Here is a 14,699-nt window from a genome sequence, read left to right as displayed (position 1 = left end):
TACCTTTCAGCAGCCCTCACTGCGCTATAAATAATCTCGATGAAGATGCAAGGATATGACTTTCACAAGATTGGACAATTGATTCAATCTGTGACCCGCAATCGCGAATAATATTGGAAGGCTATTTAAACAGATGAAGGCCTAAATTGTCTTGCTTGTATCTGAATTAATTTCTCATTCATCATCATTATGAAGTGATTGGTCTATTCAAGCTCTTCAGCCTGCTGGAACGGAGCGGGATTTAAATGAGATTGTAACACAATTTAAATGCTTGCCGACTTTAACGAGGCCAATTGAGCAGCTGCAATAAATACAAATATTTTTCTAAACAGCCTTGTTTTAAATAATTACTTAATGCTTTCATGTTATTTTTAAGTGGCAATCTTTCTCTCCTGCTCCTGCTCAGAATATCACATACTTATTTGCTGAGAAGGCGATTTTGGAAGCGACTCTGTGTTTGTTTGTTTTGTAGATGGGAGCACGCGTTCTGTGGTTCGCTTCTTTCCCCTCACGGTCAACATTTCGGGGTTCCCCTCACGGTCAACATTTCGGGGTTCCACGAACTGGCACAAACGGTGAGCTGGGCCTTGGTTTCGCCCTGCTGCGCTCTGATACGCCTGCCCCCGGAAGAGCCAGGAGTGATGGGAAGACGTTTGCTGTTTGGATCCCATCGCTTTATCCAAACGCGTTCTCCCTGGGTCTTCCAAACGAATCTGTGCAATGGCACTTGCGAATGACACCCGGAAGAGGGGCCTCGTTTCTGACTTCTGATGAGCGTCACCATCGGGAGCAAATCAGAGCTCCGGCCTATCCCGACGGTGTCCCTCGGAAGTGCAATCTGCCAGCACACGGGCTCCCCTACAAGTCGACTGCAGCGGGCGGGGAGGGGCCGAGGGTTTCTTTGTCAGGGAGCCGGCGCAGAAAGAGCGCCTGGCCACAACAACAGGTCGAGGGTGCCTTGATGAGAAGAAATCTCAATTTTTGCCCCCAACCTTTTCCTTCCCATCATTGATGGACTCCTCCTCCCCGCGCTCACTCGGGGGCGATGCGCGTGGAGAGGGCGCTGAGGAGGGTGGCCGGCTGGCCCAGCCTGGACAACTGTCCGCTGTGACACCCACGCTCTCCGGCCGACATATGGCGGCGGGGGTTTCCTCGATGAGGGAATAATGGAAGCAACCGAGCGAGCGGGAGAAGCCTGGGAAACAAAAGAATCTTTTAAACTTTCGGGAGAGGTCTGGAGGTGGGGGCGGGGAGACACGCGACAGGCTGCAGGGACCTGAGCTCCCTTCTGCGGTGACCACGGAAGGCCACGTTCCCCTCGGGAGGCCTGCGGGGAGAGGGTGCGTTCTGAGCTCCCGGCCTTCGCTCTGCTGGGGTGGCGGCCGGGGAACTGATGTCTGGCGTGTGCGGGGACAGGGCTTTAGGCGGGGAAGGCACACCCCGTATAGTCACTAGAGAAGCCACGCGTGGGGTAGACCGCTTCGGTGGATTAGATCAAACTGCAGGCCAGGAAAAAAACATTGGGGACAAGGGCAAAGAAACCCCGTGATTTGCTATGTAACTGGGCAATTTCATGCCAGAGTTAGGGAGCTACTGGCCGGAATCATTTTGTCTTCGGAGGCTCTGCGGAGCTCATCCTCTTAATCCTGTTGTTCAAAATGAGCATTATCCCAAACATATGCAATGCAATCAGTTTGGTCACACTTACAAGAACACGCTTTAATAAGGCAATCAATCACTCGCTAACAAGCCGGGGATGGGCCGCGCTGAGCCCGCACAGGGGCTGCGGGGACGCTGGTCTTGCGGGGCCGGGCGGACCGCGGCGGTCGGGTGCTGGTCTGCGCTGCTAGGCCCCGCCAGGTCCCGCTGGATGGAGGAGCCCAGGGAAAATGTGAGTTGGGAGCGATGTGTCAGACTTCTCAAAAGGTGACCGGGGCCTATGGCCCCAGAGCAAGGGAGAGGAAGCCCCGTAGCTAGACCTCAAAGCTGTATGGGCCACTAATAGCCATGTGAGATCAGGAGCCTCCGTTTACCCACCTGCAAAATGGGACTGAAATGGGGCAAACCGAATCAAGGTGCTCAGAAAGTTGGAAAACGCTAACGGTAATATGTTTCAGCTCTGTTGCTGGGCCGAGCCTTCTCGTTTTACCGGTGAAGAAAGAGACAGAGGCCGGGAGGAGTAGTGTCTTATTCACGGTCAGCCTCCTCCCCCAACACCACCTTGATATTGGCATCAGGCTGCTTGGGGCTGCAAGGTGCTAGCGCGAACTCGGTTTTCGGAGCGCGGGTGGGGGCGGGAGGGTGAGAAGTGGTTGCCTAGCGCCAAACCGCAAACCTTGGCAAAAGGGAAATTTCATTATGAAGTAATGAGTAATTCCTCCTGGCAAGATGTATTGTTATATCTTCCACTTCAATTTGGAGGAAGAGAGGCTCAATTACCCAGAAAATACAGTCAATTAAAGGCTGCTGATTGGACACGAGGCCGGATCATCGATCTTGTACTTTCCAATATCGCTGCAGACACCTCATTTTCCCTCCCTATTAACTGAAAATACGCCTGGCATCACGGCAACCCGCAGCCCATTTACCTGTCGCAAGCAATCTCTGCCGGACGCGAAGGACCCGCGAAATTTGCGGGGATTTGGCACCGCGAGCTTCCCGGCGGCAGAGGGTGCTGCGCGGGGCTGGGGGGGCGGGGCCGTGGCGAGGAGGACGCTGGCGACCTCCGCACAGGACGGTGCGTGGGAGGGCCGGTGCCACTGGGCGCAGAAGAGTTTGCTCTGGAGCTCCAAGAAGGACGGAGGCCTGTTGGGGAGTCCACACCTGCCCGTGGATACACCTGCAGAGGCCCCTTGGAATCCGTGCGTTCTAGGCTCCCGGCCTGCCGAGGACACCCGTCTCTCTCCCCCCCTACTCGAGCAGGACTTCAGAGGACGCCACGGTGGCTCTCCTCTGGGGACAGAAGCTGGGCATGAGGTGGCTGCCAAGCACTCTGTCCCCTTGCCCTGACCAGCCCAGAAACCCATCCCAGCCAAGGAGTCCTCCTCTCTCGTCTCCCTGAACCCTAATTTTCAGACCCAGCTTGTCCAGCGAACCCCGCTCTCTGCAGTGCTCAAGCTCCACCCCCACAGCTTCATTCTTCTCTACTTGGTTTGGGGTAGAACCCATGAAAACTATAGTGCACAACTTCTCCAAAGGGCTGGAGCAAGTGGAGAAGGAAGCATCAAGGGGTGAGCCCCAAGTGGGGTCATGGTTGTGCCAGTTTAGCCCCGGAAGGCTCCCAGCTTGCACAGGATTAAGGAAACATGCAGCTCAGGGCGGCTTGGAGCCTGCCTCCTCCACCTCTGTGCAATGTCCATTTGGAGCCTGCCAACACCCAACAGAGATTTTAGGAGACTCTGTCTGTGGCTCCATCTTTCGGTTTTCTCCCTGCCCAAGCCTAAGGTAGCTGAACTAGCAATTCAAAAGGAGTTAACCTACTGTCTGCTGCCAAAAAATTAAGATGCTAAAGTGAGAAATCATGTCCAGCTTTTATTGCAATATGGTCAACAAATTGTAACAGCAAATTCTTTGGGCTTCAAAGGAAAACCAAATCAAATTCATTCCCTACAGGCAGAACCACTCCCTCCCAGCCAGGGTGAAGCTTGCATTAAGAGGTTCTCATCTCCCTCAAAACCTGGCTGTAAGAAGAAGCATGGGAGTGAATATTTGTGAATGGCTCCCAGACAAACCCTGGTGAAGGGGAAAGACAAGATCCCCAGAAGGGGCAGAAGGCTCTCACCAGCATCTGAAAGTCTAGCTCCAGTGACAGCTTGGGAGGAAAATGAGAGGAAGAGAGATGTAAAATGCCAAATGCAAAGAGAAGAGCCAGAAAGCTCCTAGTAAAGGCAAAGGCTGGAAATAGCCTCTAATTTGCCTCCAGATACTGAGGGAGGGAGATGAGCTCCCTAAGCTCTTCCCTGGGCGCCTTGTTAAGAGCTCAGCTCGAGCCTGTGTGGCTGGCTGCGTGGCGATCCTTATTATACATTCAATATTCAAAAACCCTCCTCACACACTCACGTACTAATCAGGGTGTGTGTTGGGCCCAGGAAGAAGGGGCTTGCTTGGTGGAAGCCTCCAAGGGGCCCTGGGTTGAGGGGGTCCTGCAGCCTCCCTGCCAACGTTAAACAAAAAGTGCAGTTGGGGTGGTGGCGGGGTGGGGGGGTTGGAGATGGAGTTGCAAGTTGAGAGATATCAAGAAGCTGGGAGAGAGGGAAGAGATAAGGTGCTGGTAGGTGGCAGAACCAGGAGATGGTGTGTAAGGGAGGCTCTGGAAGGCAGGAGAGCCCCGGGTTCCGGGGGAAGGCCGGACTCTTCCTGGTAGTAAATCATCTCTCTCACTCTCTCCCTTCGATGGCTGGTGCGTTGCCATCCACAGCCCCTTGCCATGCCTTGGAAAAGCTGGCGAAGATTAATTTCTCTCTGCTCTGCATACACAGCGTTTTGTTTAGGGAGACGGCAGTTTCCCTTTCCAGTGCTTGGGCTTGTCCTCGGGGAGGGGACGGTGTCCCGGGTGTGAGGGAGGGTTGCTGAAGGGCTGCATATCGGTTGCTTTTGCTGCTGAGTTTGTTTAGCTTTGGAGCCGCGGCCTCAAACCGGGTCGGGGGCAGCGAGTCCGGTGAAGAATGGCAGGAAGGGGCCGCCCCGGAGGAAGGTCTCTGGGCCTCGGCCTCCCCACTCCCCCTCCTGCTGCCCAGACGCGCCAGCCCAGGCCCCCTCCCGGGCGGCCCCTTCCCCGAGGCCGGGTCCCGCCGGTCCTGCGCGGGTCCTTCGCGGCCCCCAGCTTCCCCTCGGCGCCCTCGGGGCCGGGAGGGGCGCTGGCTGAGTCCCCGCGGGGCCCCCACGGGCGTCCTGGAGCCGGCAGCCCGCGGGCCACCCCTTATCTGGTGAGGGGCACCTCCTCCCTCTGGTCCAGCGCCACGGAGGAGGCCTTGCTGAGCACCGAGGGCGCGAAGGCGAGGAAGGAGTCCGAGCGGGAGGTGGAGGCACAGGTGAAGTCCGAGGCGGCGGCGGCGGCGCGGGGCGCCAGCCCGTTGGCCGGGCCGCCGTGGCAGGCGAGGCAGGAGCAGGCGCCGCCGGCCGAGGCGCCCAGGCCGTGCGCGGGGCCGGGGTAGAGCGGCGGGTGGCGGAAGGCGCACAGCAGTTCGGGCCGCGGGTAGGGCTGCGACAGCACGCGGAACGTGTCGAGCGGCCGCAGCGGGCCGCCGAAGGGCGAGGCGGCGGCCGAGGCGGCGGACGCGGCGCCCAGCCCCACGGGCGAGTAGTAGGGCAGCGGCAGGTGCGACGGGAAGGGGTAGGGCAGGCCGCCGGCGGCCGCCGCGTGGCTCATCATGTACGTGTAGAAGGCGGGGTCGGCCGGGTGCGGCCACGTCATGGCCAGCCTCTGCCGCTTGTCCTTCATGCGCCGGTTCTGAAACCACACCTGGGGGGGAAGGGGGGGCGCAGGCTGGGTGGCCGCGCTCGGCCCCGCGCGCAGCGCCCAGAGGTCCTGTCCCCCGCAGGAGGCGACACCCGCAGCCGAGCGGAAAGGCCACGGGAGAACCTGTGGGCGGGAGCTGGCCTCCCCGACCTCCCCCGCGGGGATCTCTCCAGGAGAGGGTCTCAGAGTGACTCCAGTGTCTGTCCTTCCTCCCCGCTGCCCTGGAGCCGCCCCCCCCCCCCAGCTGGGATCTCTCCAGGAGAGGGTCACAGAGTGACACCAGTGTCTGTCCTTCCTCCCCGCCCCCCCCAGCTGGGATCGCTCCAGGAGAGGGTCTCAGAGTGACTCCAGTGTCTGTCCTTCCTCTCCGCCCCCCCTCCAGCGGGGATCTCTCCAGGAGAGGGTCACAGAGTGACTCCAGTGTCTGTCCTTCCTCCCCGCCCCCCCCCCCCAGCTGGGATCTCTCCAGGAGAGAGTCTCAGAGTGACTCCAGTGTCTGTCCTTCCTCTCCGCCCCCCCCCAGCTGGGATCTCTCCAGGAGAGGGTCACAGAGTGACTCCAGTGTCTGTCCTTCCCCCCCCCGCCCCTCCCAGCTGGGATCTCTCCAGGAGAGGGTCTCAGAGTGACTCCAGTGTCTGTCCTTCCTCCCCGCTGCCCTGGAGCCCCCCCCCCAGCTGGGATCTCTCCAGGAGAGGGTCACAGAGTGACACCAGTGTCTGTCCTTCCTCCCCGCCCCCCCCAGCTGGGATCGCTCCAGGAGAGGGTCTCAGAGTGACTCCAGTGTCTGTCCTTCCTCCCCGCTGCCCTGGAGCCCCCCCCAGCTGGGATCTCTCCAGGAGAGGGTCTCAGAGTGACATCAGTGTCTGTCCTTCCTCCCCGCCCCCCCCCAGCTGGGATCTCTCCAGGAGAGGGTCTCAGAGTGACTCCAATGTCTGTCCTTCCTCCCCGCCCCCCCCCAGCTGGGATCTCTCCAGGAGAGGGTCTCAGAGTGACTCCAGTGTCTGTCCTTCCTCCCCGCCCCCCCCAGCTGGGATCTCTCCAGGAGAGGGTCACAGAGTGACTCCAGTGTCTGTCCTTCCTCCCCGCCCCCCCCCAGCTGGGATCTCTCCAGGAGAGGGTCTCAGAGTGACTCCAGTGTCTGTCCTTCCCCCCCCCGCCCCCCCAGCTGGGATCTCTCCAGGAGAGGGTCTCAGAGTGACTACAGTGTCTGTCCTTCCCCCCCAACCCCCCCAGCGGGGATCTCTCCAGGAGAGGGTCTCAGAGTGACTCCAGTGTCTGTCCTTCCTCTCTGCCCCACCCCCCCCCCGCAGCTGGGATCTCTCCAGGAGAGGGTCACAGAGTGACACCAGTGTCTGTCCTTCCTCCCCGCCCCCCCCCAGCTGGGATCTCTCCAGGAGAGGGTCACAGAGTGACTCCAGTGTCTGTCCTTCCCCCCCCCGCCCCCCCAGCTGGGATCTCTCCAGGAGAGGGTCACAGAGTGACACCAGTGTCTGTCCTTCCTCCCCGCCCCCCCCCCAGCTGGGATCTCTCCAGGAGAGGGTCACAGAGTGACTCCAGTGTCTGTCCTTCCTCCCCGCCCCCCCCCCCCCAGCTGGGATCTCTCCAGGAGAGGGTCACAGAGTGACTCCAGTGTCTGTCCTTCCTCCCCGCTGCCCCGGAGCCGGACCCCCCCCCCCCGGAACGCCAGAGCCCGGTGCCAGTGCGCCAGCAGCTGGGGCCTAAGGACTCGCAGGGTCCGAGGCTGCAGGCAGAGCTTCCCCTGACACCCTCCCTTCCCAACCGCTCTCCCTGGGCGCTTCTTGTCCGCCCGCACAGGCACCCCATCCTTGGCTGTTTATTCGGCTAGGGAAGGGACAGAGTCAACCTCCTGGGAGCAGTGGCCGCCTAGGGACTGTCGGGAGGATACATGCACACCTGGCGCCTGCGAGAGGCCTGCAGAGCCCCAGCCCAGCTGCCACGTGGGCGGGGGAGCACAGACCGGGGTCTCTGGCTCAGGCACTATCTAGGAGGGGGCAGTAGTATTTACTTCCTGCTGAGTCCCCCCACCCCCCGGTCCCATAGCACATACCTTGATGGTGGTTTCCGGCAGGTTTAGGGCGGCAGCCAGCTCGCATCTCCGCGGCCTGGATACGTAGTTCTCCCTGTAGAATTCCTTCTCCAGCCGTGCAATCTGCTCCCGGGTGAAGGCGGTGCGGTAACGACGCATCTGGTCACTGGCACTGCAGGCCAGGGTGCCCTGCGAGCTGCCGCCGCTGCTCTTAGGGGCCTCGCTGCCGCTGTTGGGACTGCTGGCCAGTGCCTCGGAGCCCGGCCCTACGCGGGGAGCCCAGAGCACACGAGCACACACACAACACAACAGACACAAAAACGCTGCTGATGCGGGGCTGTAGGCCAGAGTGGCAAAGGACACCTCCCTTTCAGTAGCTTCATGCACTGCTTCTGCTGGGGTGCTGGGGACTTCAAGAACCCAGGAAGGGAAGGCAGAAGTTCACCATTCAGATGAGCCCTAACAGCCAGCAGGCCTGGCCGGGCTGCCGTTTGGGAGGCTCTGTGGCCTGCTGGGTGCAGAAGCCCCAGACACCTGCCATGGGGCAGGGCTGAGATGCAGCCCCTCTGAGCTTTCTGCCCCCCATTGCCAGGAGTGGGCAAGGCTGTGCATATTTGACAGGCAAGTGAATTGACATGACATGCACTATTGTGCCGGGCTGTGGTGAACTCGGGGTCTTAGTGCACGGTGGGATGCTGGCACAAACTGTTCTCTTGCTTTGGTGTGAAGGCATGTGTTGCCAGGATGGCACAGAAGTGTGAGTGTGGGTGCCCTGTCACCTTAGGGTATTTGAATGGAGTATGAGTTGTCCTTAAGAGCTCACTAGCGTTAGGCAGTCTGGGTCGAGGTGGTGAAGGGTGATAGAAGGCTCACGGAGGACTTGGCTGCCAAGGCCAGGGGGTGGTTTTCTTCCGTGGTAAACTCTCACCCCCCACACCACCCCCAGCTTTACGCAGCAGTGTCTGCTGGTGGGCTCTCTAGCTTTCCCACCTTTCAGGGAGATTCCTTTCCTGGCCATTCACCGCCACCCCAGACTAGCCCCTGGTCAGGGAGGGGATCTCCAGTTCCAGCAGTATAACAGCCCCCCCCCCACCTTTGGGCCTAGCCCGAGGAAGGGTGGGGCTCCGGCCCCCTGCAGCTCCTTTTCCTCTGGGTGGAGAAGGAGGATTAGGAAGGAAAGGGGGAGGGGGCAGGGCCAGGGCTCTGCCTTTTCAAATGCAACCGGAGACCAAAGGCAATTAGATCATTGGGACCATTTCCGACCTGGCGCCACTGAGCCAGGGAAGTGACAAGGTAATTTGGACCTCTGACCGACGTGCAAACTGGTCGAGGGCCTCAGCACCCAGGCGGCCCGGTCAGCCCCGATTTTACAGTTTTTTATGGACTCCTGGCTTCCGCGCCTGGATGCGCCTTACACCCCGCCAGCCACAAACTGCCGGATCCCGCGTTTGATCTCACCCACGCCGGGGGAAGGTTATCTTCCAGACGCAGTTGAAGCAGTGCCACAAAACTGGGGGGGGGGATTGGGGTTCACTGTGAATCCCCCTCAAGCTCAGGGCTTTCGCCTTCCTCCTCCCCCCCAAAGCATAGCTGTCAAGCTCAATCCCACCAATGCAAGAGCACACAAGGAGACCCCCACCAGGACGCAGAGAGCAGGGGAGAGTCACCCCAGTGGGCCCCCCACCCCCAGTCACCCTGCCCGGGTGGAAAGGAGCGCCTTCCTCCCCTCCTGCACTGAAGTGGAAGGTGGGCGCGGTGGGAGGCCCGGAAAGGGGGCGCGGTGGCTACCTTTGCTGTGCTGGTACTCGGCGTTCCCCGTGGCGCAGTCCGGGGTGCAGCTCACCTCGATTTCTTCATAGAAATCCGACTCAGTGTCCGAGCTGCTGGGCTGCCCCTGGCCCGAGAGGCTGTCGGCGGAGGGGGCCGGAGGGCCGGGGCCAAGCACGGCTGCCCCGGCTGCCCGCGGCTCGGTGCCGGGTCCCGCGGCGCCTCCTGCTAGTCCGTCGGCCGGCTCCTCCTCCAGGCCTCCCCCGCTGCGCTCCCGGGTGGCCGGAGGACCGGCCCGCGGGCTCAGACAGCCCCGGGGCACCATCTTCTCGGGCGGCTCCGGCAGCGGACTACCCACGGATTCGGACAAATTGGAGACCCTCTTGCCCACCAGAGTGCCAAGCTGCACCCCGTCCAGAAACATAACCATGTCCTTTCGGCTCTCCATGCCGGGGCTCTCCGGAGGGGGGAGGAGAAAGCCCCGAGTGAGCTCGCGCCCCCGGCTCCCTGGGTCCCCAGAGGTCCGGCAGATTTCAGCTGCGGGAGGGAGAAAAAGAAGCCAGGAGGGAGGCTAGATGGGTGAGGAGAGGCTGGAGCGCGATGTCGACGGTGACGGTGGCGGCGGCGGCGGCGGCGGGGAGCTGGGGTCACCTTGTGATGCGAGCGCTCCTCGGTGCCGCACCGCCTCTGGGAGGAAGCCCCATTGCCCTCTTCTTTCTAAGCTGTCATCCTCCTGCTGCAATCGTCATTACAGTACCGCTGGTGACGCCACTCGGCGAGCTCAAGTGGATAAATAGAAACGTCTGCCACAGCGAAGATGAAAGGAGACCCGCGGCTAATGGCTCGGCAGTGATGCGCCAGGTGTGGGCCCCGCTCGAATGGGGAGGAGAGTGTGAAAACAGAGAGACACACACCCTGGGAGAGGGAGACACCCAGGCAGAGGGCATGCAAATGGAATTCCGCAGAAAGAAAACAGCGCTTAACGCGCGCGGCCAGTTCCGCAGGGGCTGCGGACTCGGTAATTGAATACGCTTTGGATTTTTTTTTTTTTTTTTTATTGTTTCGGCTTTGGTTTTCTTAACTCGGTGCCTTGATCTAACACTGATAAGAGAGCCCAGAACTGTATTTTAGGAATGTGAAGGCCGAGCCGCAGGCTCGCTTCTCCAGGCATTATTACCAACGCCAGTCCCCGGCGGGCTAGCCTCAGCCGGGCTCCAGTCTTTTTACGAGCTACCGAGGAACATCCCTCCCCACCCCCCAACAGTCTGGAGAGCTGGAGCCTCGGGCGTTCTTTCCTCTCTCTTCCCCTCCCACCCCCTACCCCCAGCTATCTCCCTCCTCCTGGGAACCAAAAGAGAGCTTTGCTATACCCTACCCCCCCCCCCCCAGCAAGAGATAAATATCTTAATTTTTTTTCTTTAAAGACCCGCCTTGGCTGTTGACTCAAAATGTTCGCTGATTCCCCCCCCCCCCCTTCTAGGTGGCGGTAAGCCTTCTCCAGCCCGGCTTGACCTCAGGTGCATTCTCGGAAGAACTCGCTTTCCCGTTTGCTCGGGCTGCGTCTGCATCTCAGGTATGTAGCGTGGGGAGAGGTTCTAAGAGCGGCCCTTACTTCTTTTCTTGCCTGTATTTTAAGGTATTCATTCAGAATCAACGAATTCTCCCCAAAGCAGGTTTTTCAAGTGAAGGGGTGGGGAGGAATACGGCCCCTGCCCGGGCAGCGCCAGAGGCCCCTCGCTGCGAGAAGGCACTGTTCTCACCACCAGAGAGTGGGGGCAGGGGTTCAGAGCGCCTGAGCCGCCCCTTTGGGGTTCGCAGAGGTTCAACACACAGGGTTCTGCCAGGGGCTCTTTAGCCCTGAGAGAGCTGTCACCAAAAATGCCCAGAGAGAGCAAGGGAGTGGGGGCGCTCGTGAATCTCTGGGGTCAGAAGGGGAACTCCAGGGCAGAGCTGGGTGGGGGCGTTTGTGGTGCTCGCTGTCTCTGGCGGAAGCTGCCCGCAGGTTCCCTCTCAGGGATGCGTCCCGGGAAGGTAGACTAGAACCCACCAGGAAACCGCCCCCTGGCCAGCGCTAAGCGAGCTGCTAGGGCCAGACAGGTGGGCGGGCTCTCTCCCCACTTTGCCGAGAGTGGGAGGCAAGCCTCTTCTCTGCACTGCGACCCCTACCACTCCCCTTTCTCCACCCCAGATCTTCTAGATTTAAGCCACCGAGGGCTGTTCCGGACCGCAGCCCTCTGCGTGTCCCAAGACAAAGCCCCAGTTTCAGAGATTCGGAAGAGAAGGCCCTCCATCGCTGTCTCTTTTGTCTTTCTAACTACTACTTTTCTCGCCTCCTCCCCGTTTTCCTTTTTCTCTCCTCTCCTCCCTCTCTCCCTGCCTCAGTCTTCCTATCTGGCAGGCTGATAGAGGAAGCGGAGGAAGCAAGGGTTCAAGGAGCAGAAAGTTCCCATCTCAGTCCGGCTTCCGACGTCTCCCCCACTTTTCAGTGAGGTGCTCGTTAACCTGAGGATAGGATTTGGCTTATAATGTCGGTAATGTCGCACAGAGGCCTCCATCCCCTGAGACTCCCAAAGTCACCATTTGCTGAGCACCACTAGCCCCCAAATCTGGGGAGATATTTAAAAGGTGAGGGAAGTGGCTGGGAACGGAGGGCACCAGATCCCAAAGCCTTTTGTTGCGGCGCAGTTTTCCAAGAATTCTTCAGGCCCTGCCCTTCCCGGCCGGCAGTCCGAGCCCGAGGGCCCATCTGGCTTGTTCTGTCTCCTTCCTGTCAAAGTCGAGCCCCCAGCGTCTGTGTCAGAGCTGCCACGGTCACCCACCCTGGGCTGGGCCTCCCGAGACTGGGCCTAGGGCCGCCCGCCCTCTCCTGTCCTTCCCCCCCGGGAAGCCCTCCACCTTCCCACAGGGGCCCCCGCGGCGCTCCCCTCGGCGGGGCCGGGCCCTCGGAGGGACCCCCGCCGCTCCCCGCCCCGCCCCGCCCCCTCCACTCTGCATTCAATGGGAGTGTTCTGCGTTTGATCCTCTGCTTTGGCCTCGCCCTGCGAGATGAAAGCGAGGTGGGATTGAGAGATCAAGAGGTGACACTGGCGTCTTCTTCCGGGGTCCGGCCCAGCCCCGGGGGCTGCTCCTCGCGTCCCGGGGACACAGCCCCTCCGGGACTCCCCCACCCCGCCCCATCCTTCTTCTTCCGACTCCGGCCTTTCAAAGAAGCCTCAGTTTCCCAGATCGCTAGGGGCCTCCTGCACCACCACAACCACCGCCGCCCAGGCACAGGAGGAAAAATAAACTTAACCAAATGTCACTTCCACAAACATCCTCATCAACATCAGGTGAAGAGAGGGCGGATTTTTAACACGAGGAAGAAGAAAACAGAACGGGACTGGGTAAAAACAGTTTGGTTTTTGGTTTGAGGGGCGTTTTAATGGCGTGGTTAGCACTGTGTCTTGAAGATCCTTCTCTACACAGCTGAGAAGGAGGGTAAATTCGTGGAGGGAACGCCGCCGGCGGCCGCCAGGTGTGGGCGGCCCATAAAACCGGAGAGGGGGCGACGCGGCAGTCTAAGCGCGCCCCGGGCCAGGCCCTGCCTCTTCTCACCTCGCTGGGCGGGGAGGACCCCCCCTGCCTGCGGCCGCTGGCCTGCTGTCCCTTCCCCGCTGGGGTGACAGGTTTAGGTCCAGGCGACTCCTCTGGGATTGAAATTCTCTGGACTTCAAAAGCTCGCGGCTCCCCTTTCTCCCGGCCGGGGCCGGGCCGGGGGCGGGGTGGGACCCTCCGGGAGGCGACGCGCAGATAAGAGGCGCTCATCGTGTTAAACGGAATCGGAAGCCGGGCCCGGGCCACCAGAAGCGCTGATCCGCCGGAGCCGCCTGGCTTCCCGAGAAATCCCGGCTCCGGAGAGCGGCGGCGGGGGGTGGGGAAGCCTCCGCGCTCTGGGCGACGGCCTGCGGCCCCTCTCCCGCCAGGTGCGCGGTCTCCCGGAGACAAGCGCGCGCCCCAGCCGAGAGCGAGGGGCGAGCAGGCCTGGCATAAGGCACAGGGTTCCAGGGGGGCTCTTTTGGTTGCTTCGGTGCCAGCAAACATTTGATCAGGAAAAAATTGGTTTTGCTATTCACCTTGGAAAACGTAAGAACAAAGGGAGCTTCCCTCTAAGACGATAAGAGTCGCTCGGCTGCTGTGGATCTTGATCTTGGGCCCTCAGTTGTCTTCCAAGCCGTGCTCGGGCCGCTGGCCGTCGAAGTTCCCCAGCCGCTAGGTCTCCCGGCAGGGACCATGGTGGGGCGGGGCAGCTTCTGGAGGTCAGCCCTGTCTGGACCCTGGCAGCGACCGACGCCGGTCTGGGAACCCAGAGCTCAGAGGCACCGCGGGGTGGACCCCCCCCCCAGGTCCCACTTTCCAAGGCAGGAGATCCACTGCTGGGCCACTGCCCCCACCCCCTTGCCCAAGGTGCAGAGGCAGCTGACGGCTGTGTGCGTCTTCAGTGGGGACCACAGAACTGTGTCCTCTTCAGAAAGGCAGAACCTCTGGCTTCTGGAACTCTGGTTTAGACAAGCGTCCCTTTCTCTCCATGCCTCCTGAAGTGAAGGGCCAGGCTTCTGGGACAGGAAACTGGATGTTTTCTGGACCCGGCTTCCGCCTCCTCTTCAGTTTCCTTGGAGCAAGCCTGCAGCTTCCCCAGCCTGAGCTGGGGTCTAAGGCCTGGGCAGCCCATATTCTTACACCCATCACCTGCCTGTTCCAGGGCTGGAGGCCCCAGGGCAGGAGGCCCCAGGGCAGGACTGGAGTTCCGAGGGCCTCCTCAAGTTTGAGGCTTGCCCCCGCCTCAAGTCACCCACTGGTGGGGCTCATGATGAGTCCATGAGAAATTCCCAGGCCCAGGTGTTCCCCTTTCCCACCATAGCAGAGATGATACAGGGGTTTTTCCCTTCACCAGTACTGTCCTGAAATTTACTTTTATTACAAAGTGCATTGATGCCCATTTCTCATTTAATCTACATAACACCCCTTTAAAAGTGCTTAACAGGCTGAAATGCCTTTTCTCTCACAATGATATGGTGACCAGTGGTCTTGACTCAAATGGCCAGGGCCCAGCTCAGGGCCAGACCCTGGACCAGTGCTTCTTTCGAGGCCTTGCACCACCCTGGCCTGTAGGGATATCTCAACACCCAGGAGTGCCATTCTCCACAAACCCCTAGGCCCTTTCAGGGATCTACCTGGGTCCAGGGACCTCTCAATGAAGGTACACACCTGTCCTCACAAGAGAAGTCTCAGGACCCAAGCGTGTGGATTGTCCTCACTCTGCCCCACCTATGATTTCCCAGGAGGGCAAAAAGAAACTCCATCTGAAAGTCTGGGAACCTGCATGATAAGAGCAGACACTGTTGTAAGCATCTCAGCTGTCTTAACTCTCTATTCTCATGACAGGCCTGA

General features: G+C 60.2%; 1 protein-coding gene across 1 annotated transcript; it reads right to left on the bottom strand.

Moving 5' to 3' along the window:
- Positions 1–4,918: 4,918 nt before the first annotated feature.
- Positions 4,919–9,720, bottom strand: EVX1 (even-skipped homeobox 1). Its single transcript, XM_066240450.1, has 3 exons — positions 9,294–9,720; positions 7,527–7,771; positions 4,919–5,461 (listed from the first exon to the last, which is right to left on the bottom strand). Exons 1-3 carry the CDS (start codon positions 9,718–9,720, stop codon positions 4,919–4,921), a joined length of 1,215 nt encoding a protein of 404 aa, XP_066096547.1.
- Between the last annotated feature and the right edge of the window lie 4,979 nt (positions 9,721–14,699).

Source organism: Saccopteryx bilineata, chromosome 7 (assembly GCF_036850765.1).
Source record: "Saccopteryx bilineata isolate mSacBil1 chromosome 7, mSacBil1_pri_phased_curated, whole genome shotgun sequence".
NCBI classification, from domain to species: domain Eukaryota; kingdom Metazoa; phylum Chordata; class Mammalia; order Chiroptera; family Emballonuridae; genus Saccopteryx; species Saccopteryx bilineata.
This window is presented reverse-complemented; position numbering and strand designations above follow the sequence as displayed.

What these genes read in the sequence shown, in the direction of transcription:
- EVX1 (XM_066240450.1), bottom strand. Translation starts at nt 9,720, where the DNA reads ATGGAGAGCCGAAAGGACATGGTTATGTTTCTGGACGGGGTGCAGCTT. An exon ending in CGAGTACCAGCACAGCAAAG is followed by an intron (nt 7,772 to 9,293) that starts GTAGCCACCGCG and finishes CTCCCCGCGTAG; the next exon opens with GGCCGGGCTCCGAGGCACTG. An exon ending in TGCCGGAAACCACCATCAAG is followed by an intron (nt 5,462 to 7,526) that starts GTATGTGCTATG and finishes CTTCCCCCCCAG; the next exon opens with GTGTGGTTTCAGAACCGGCG.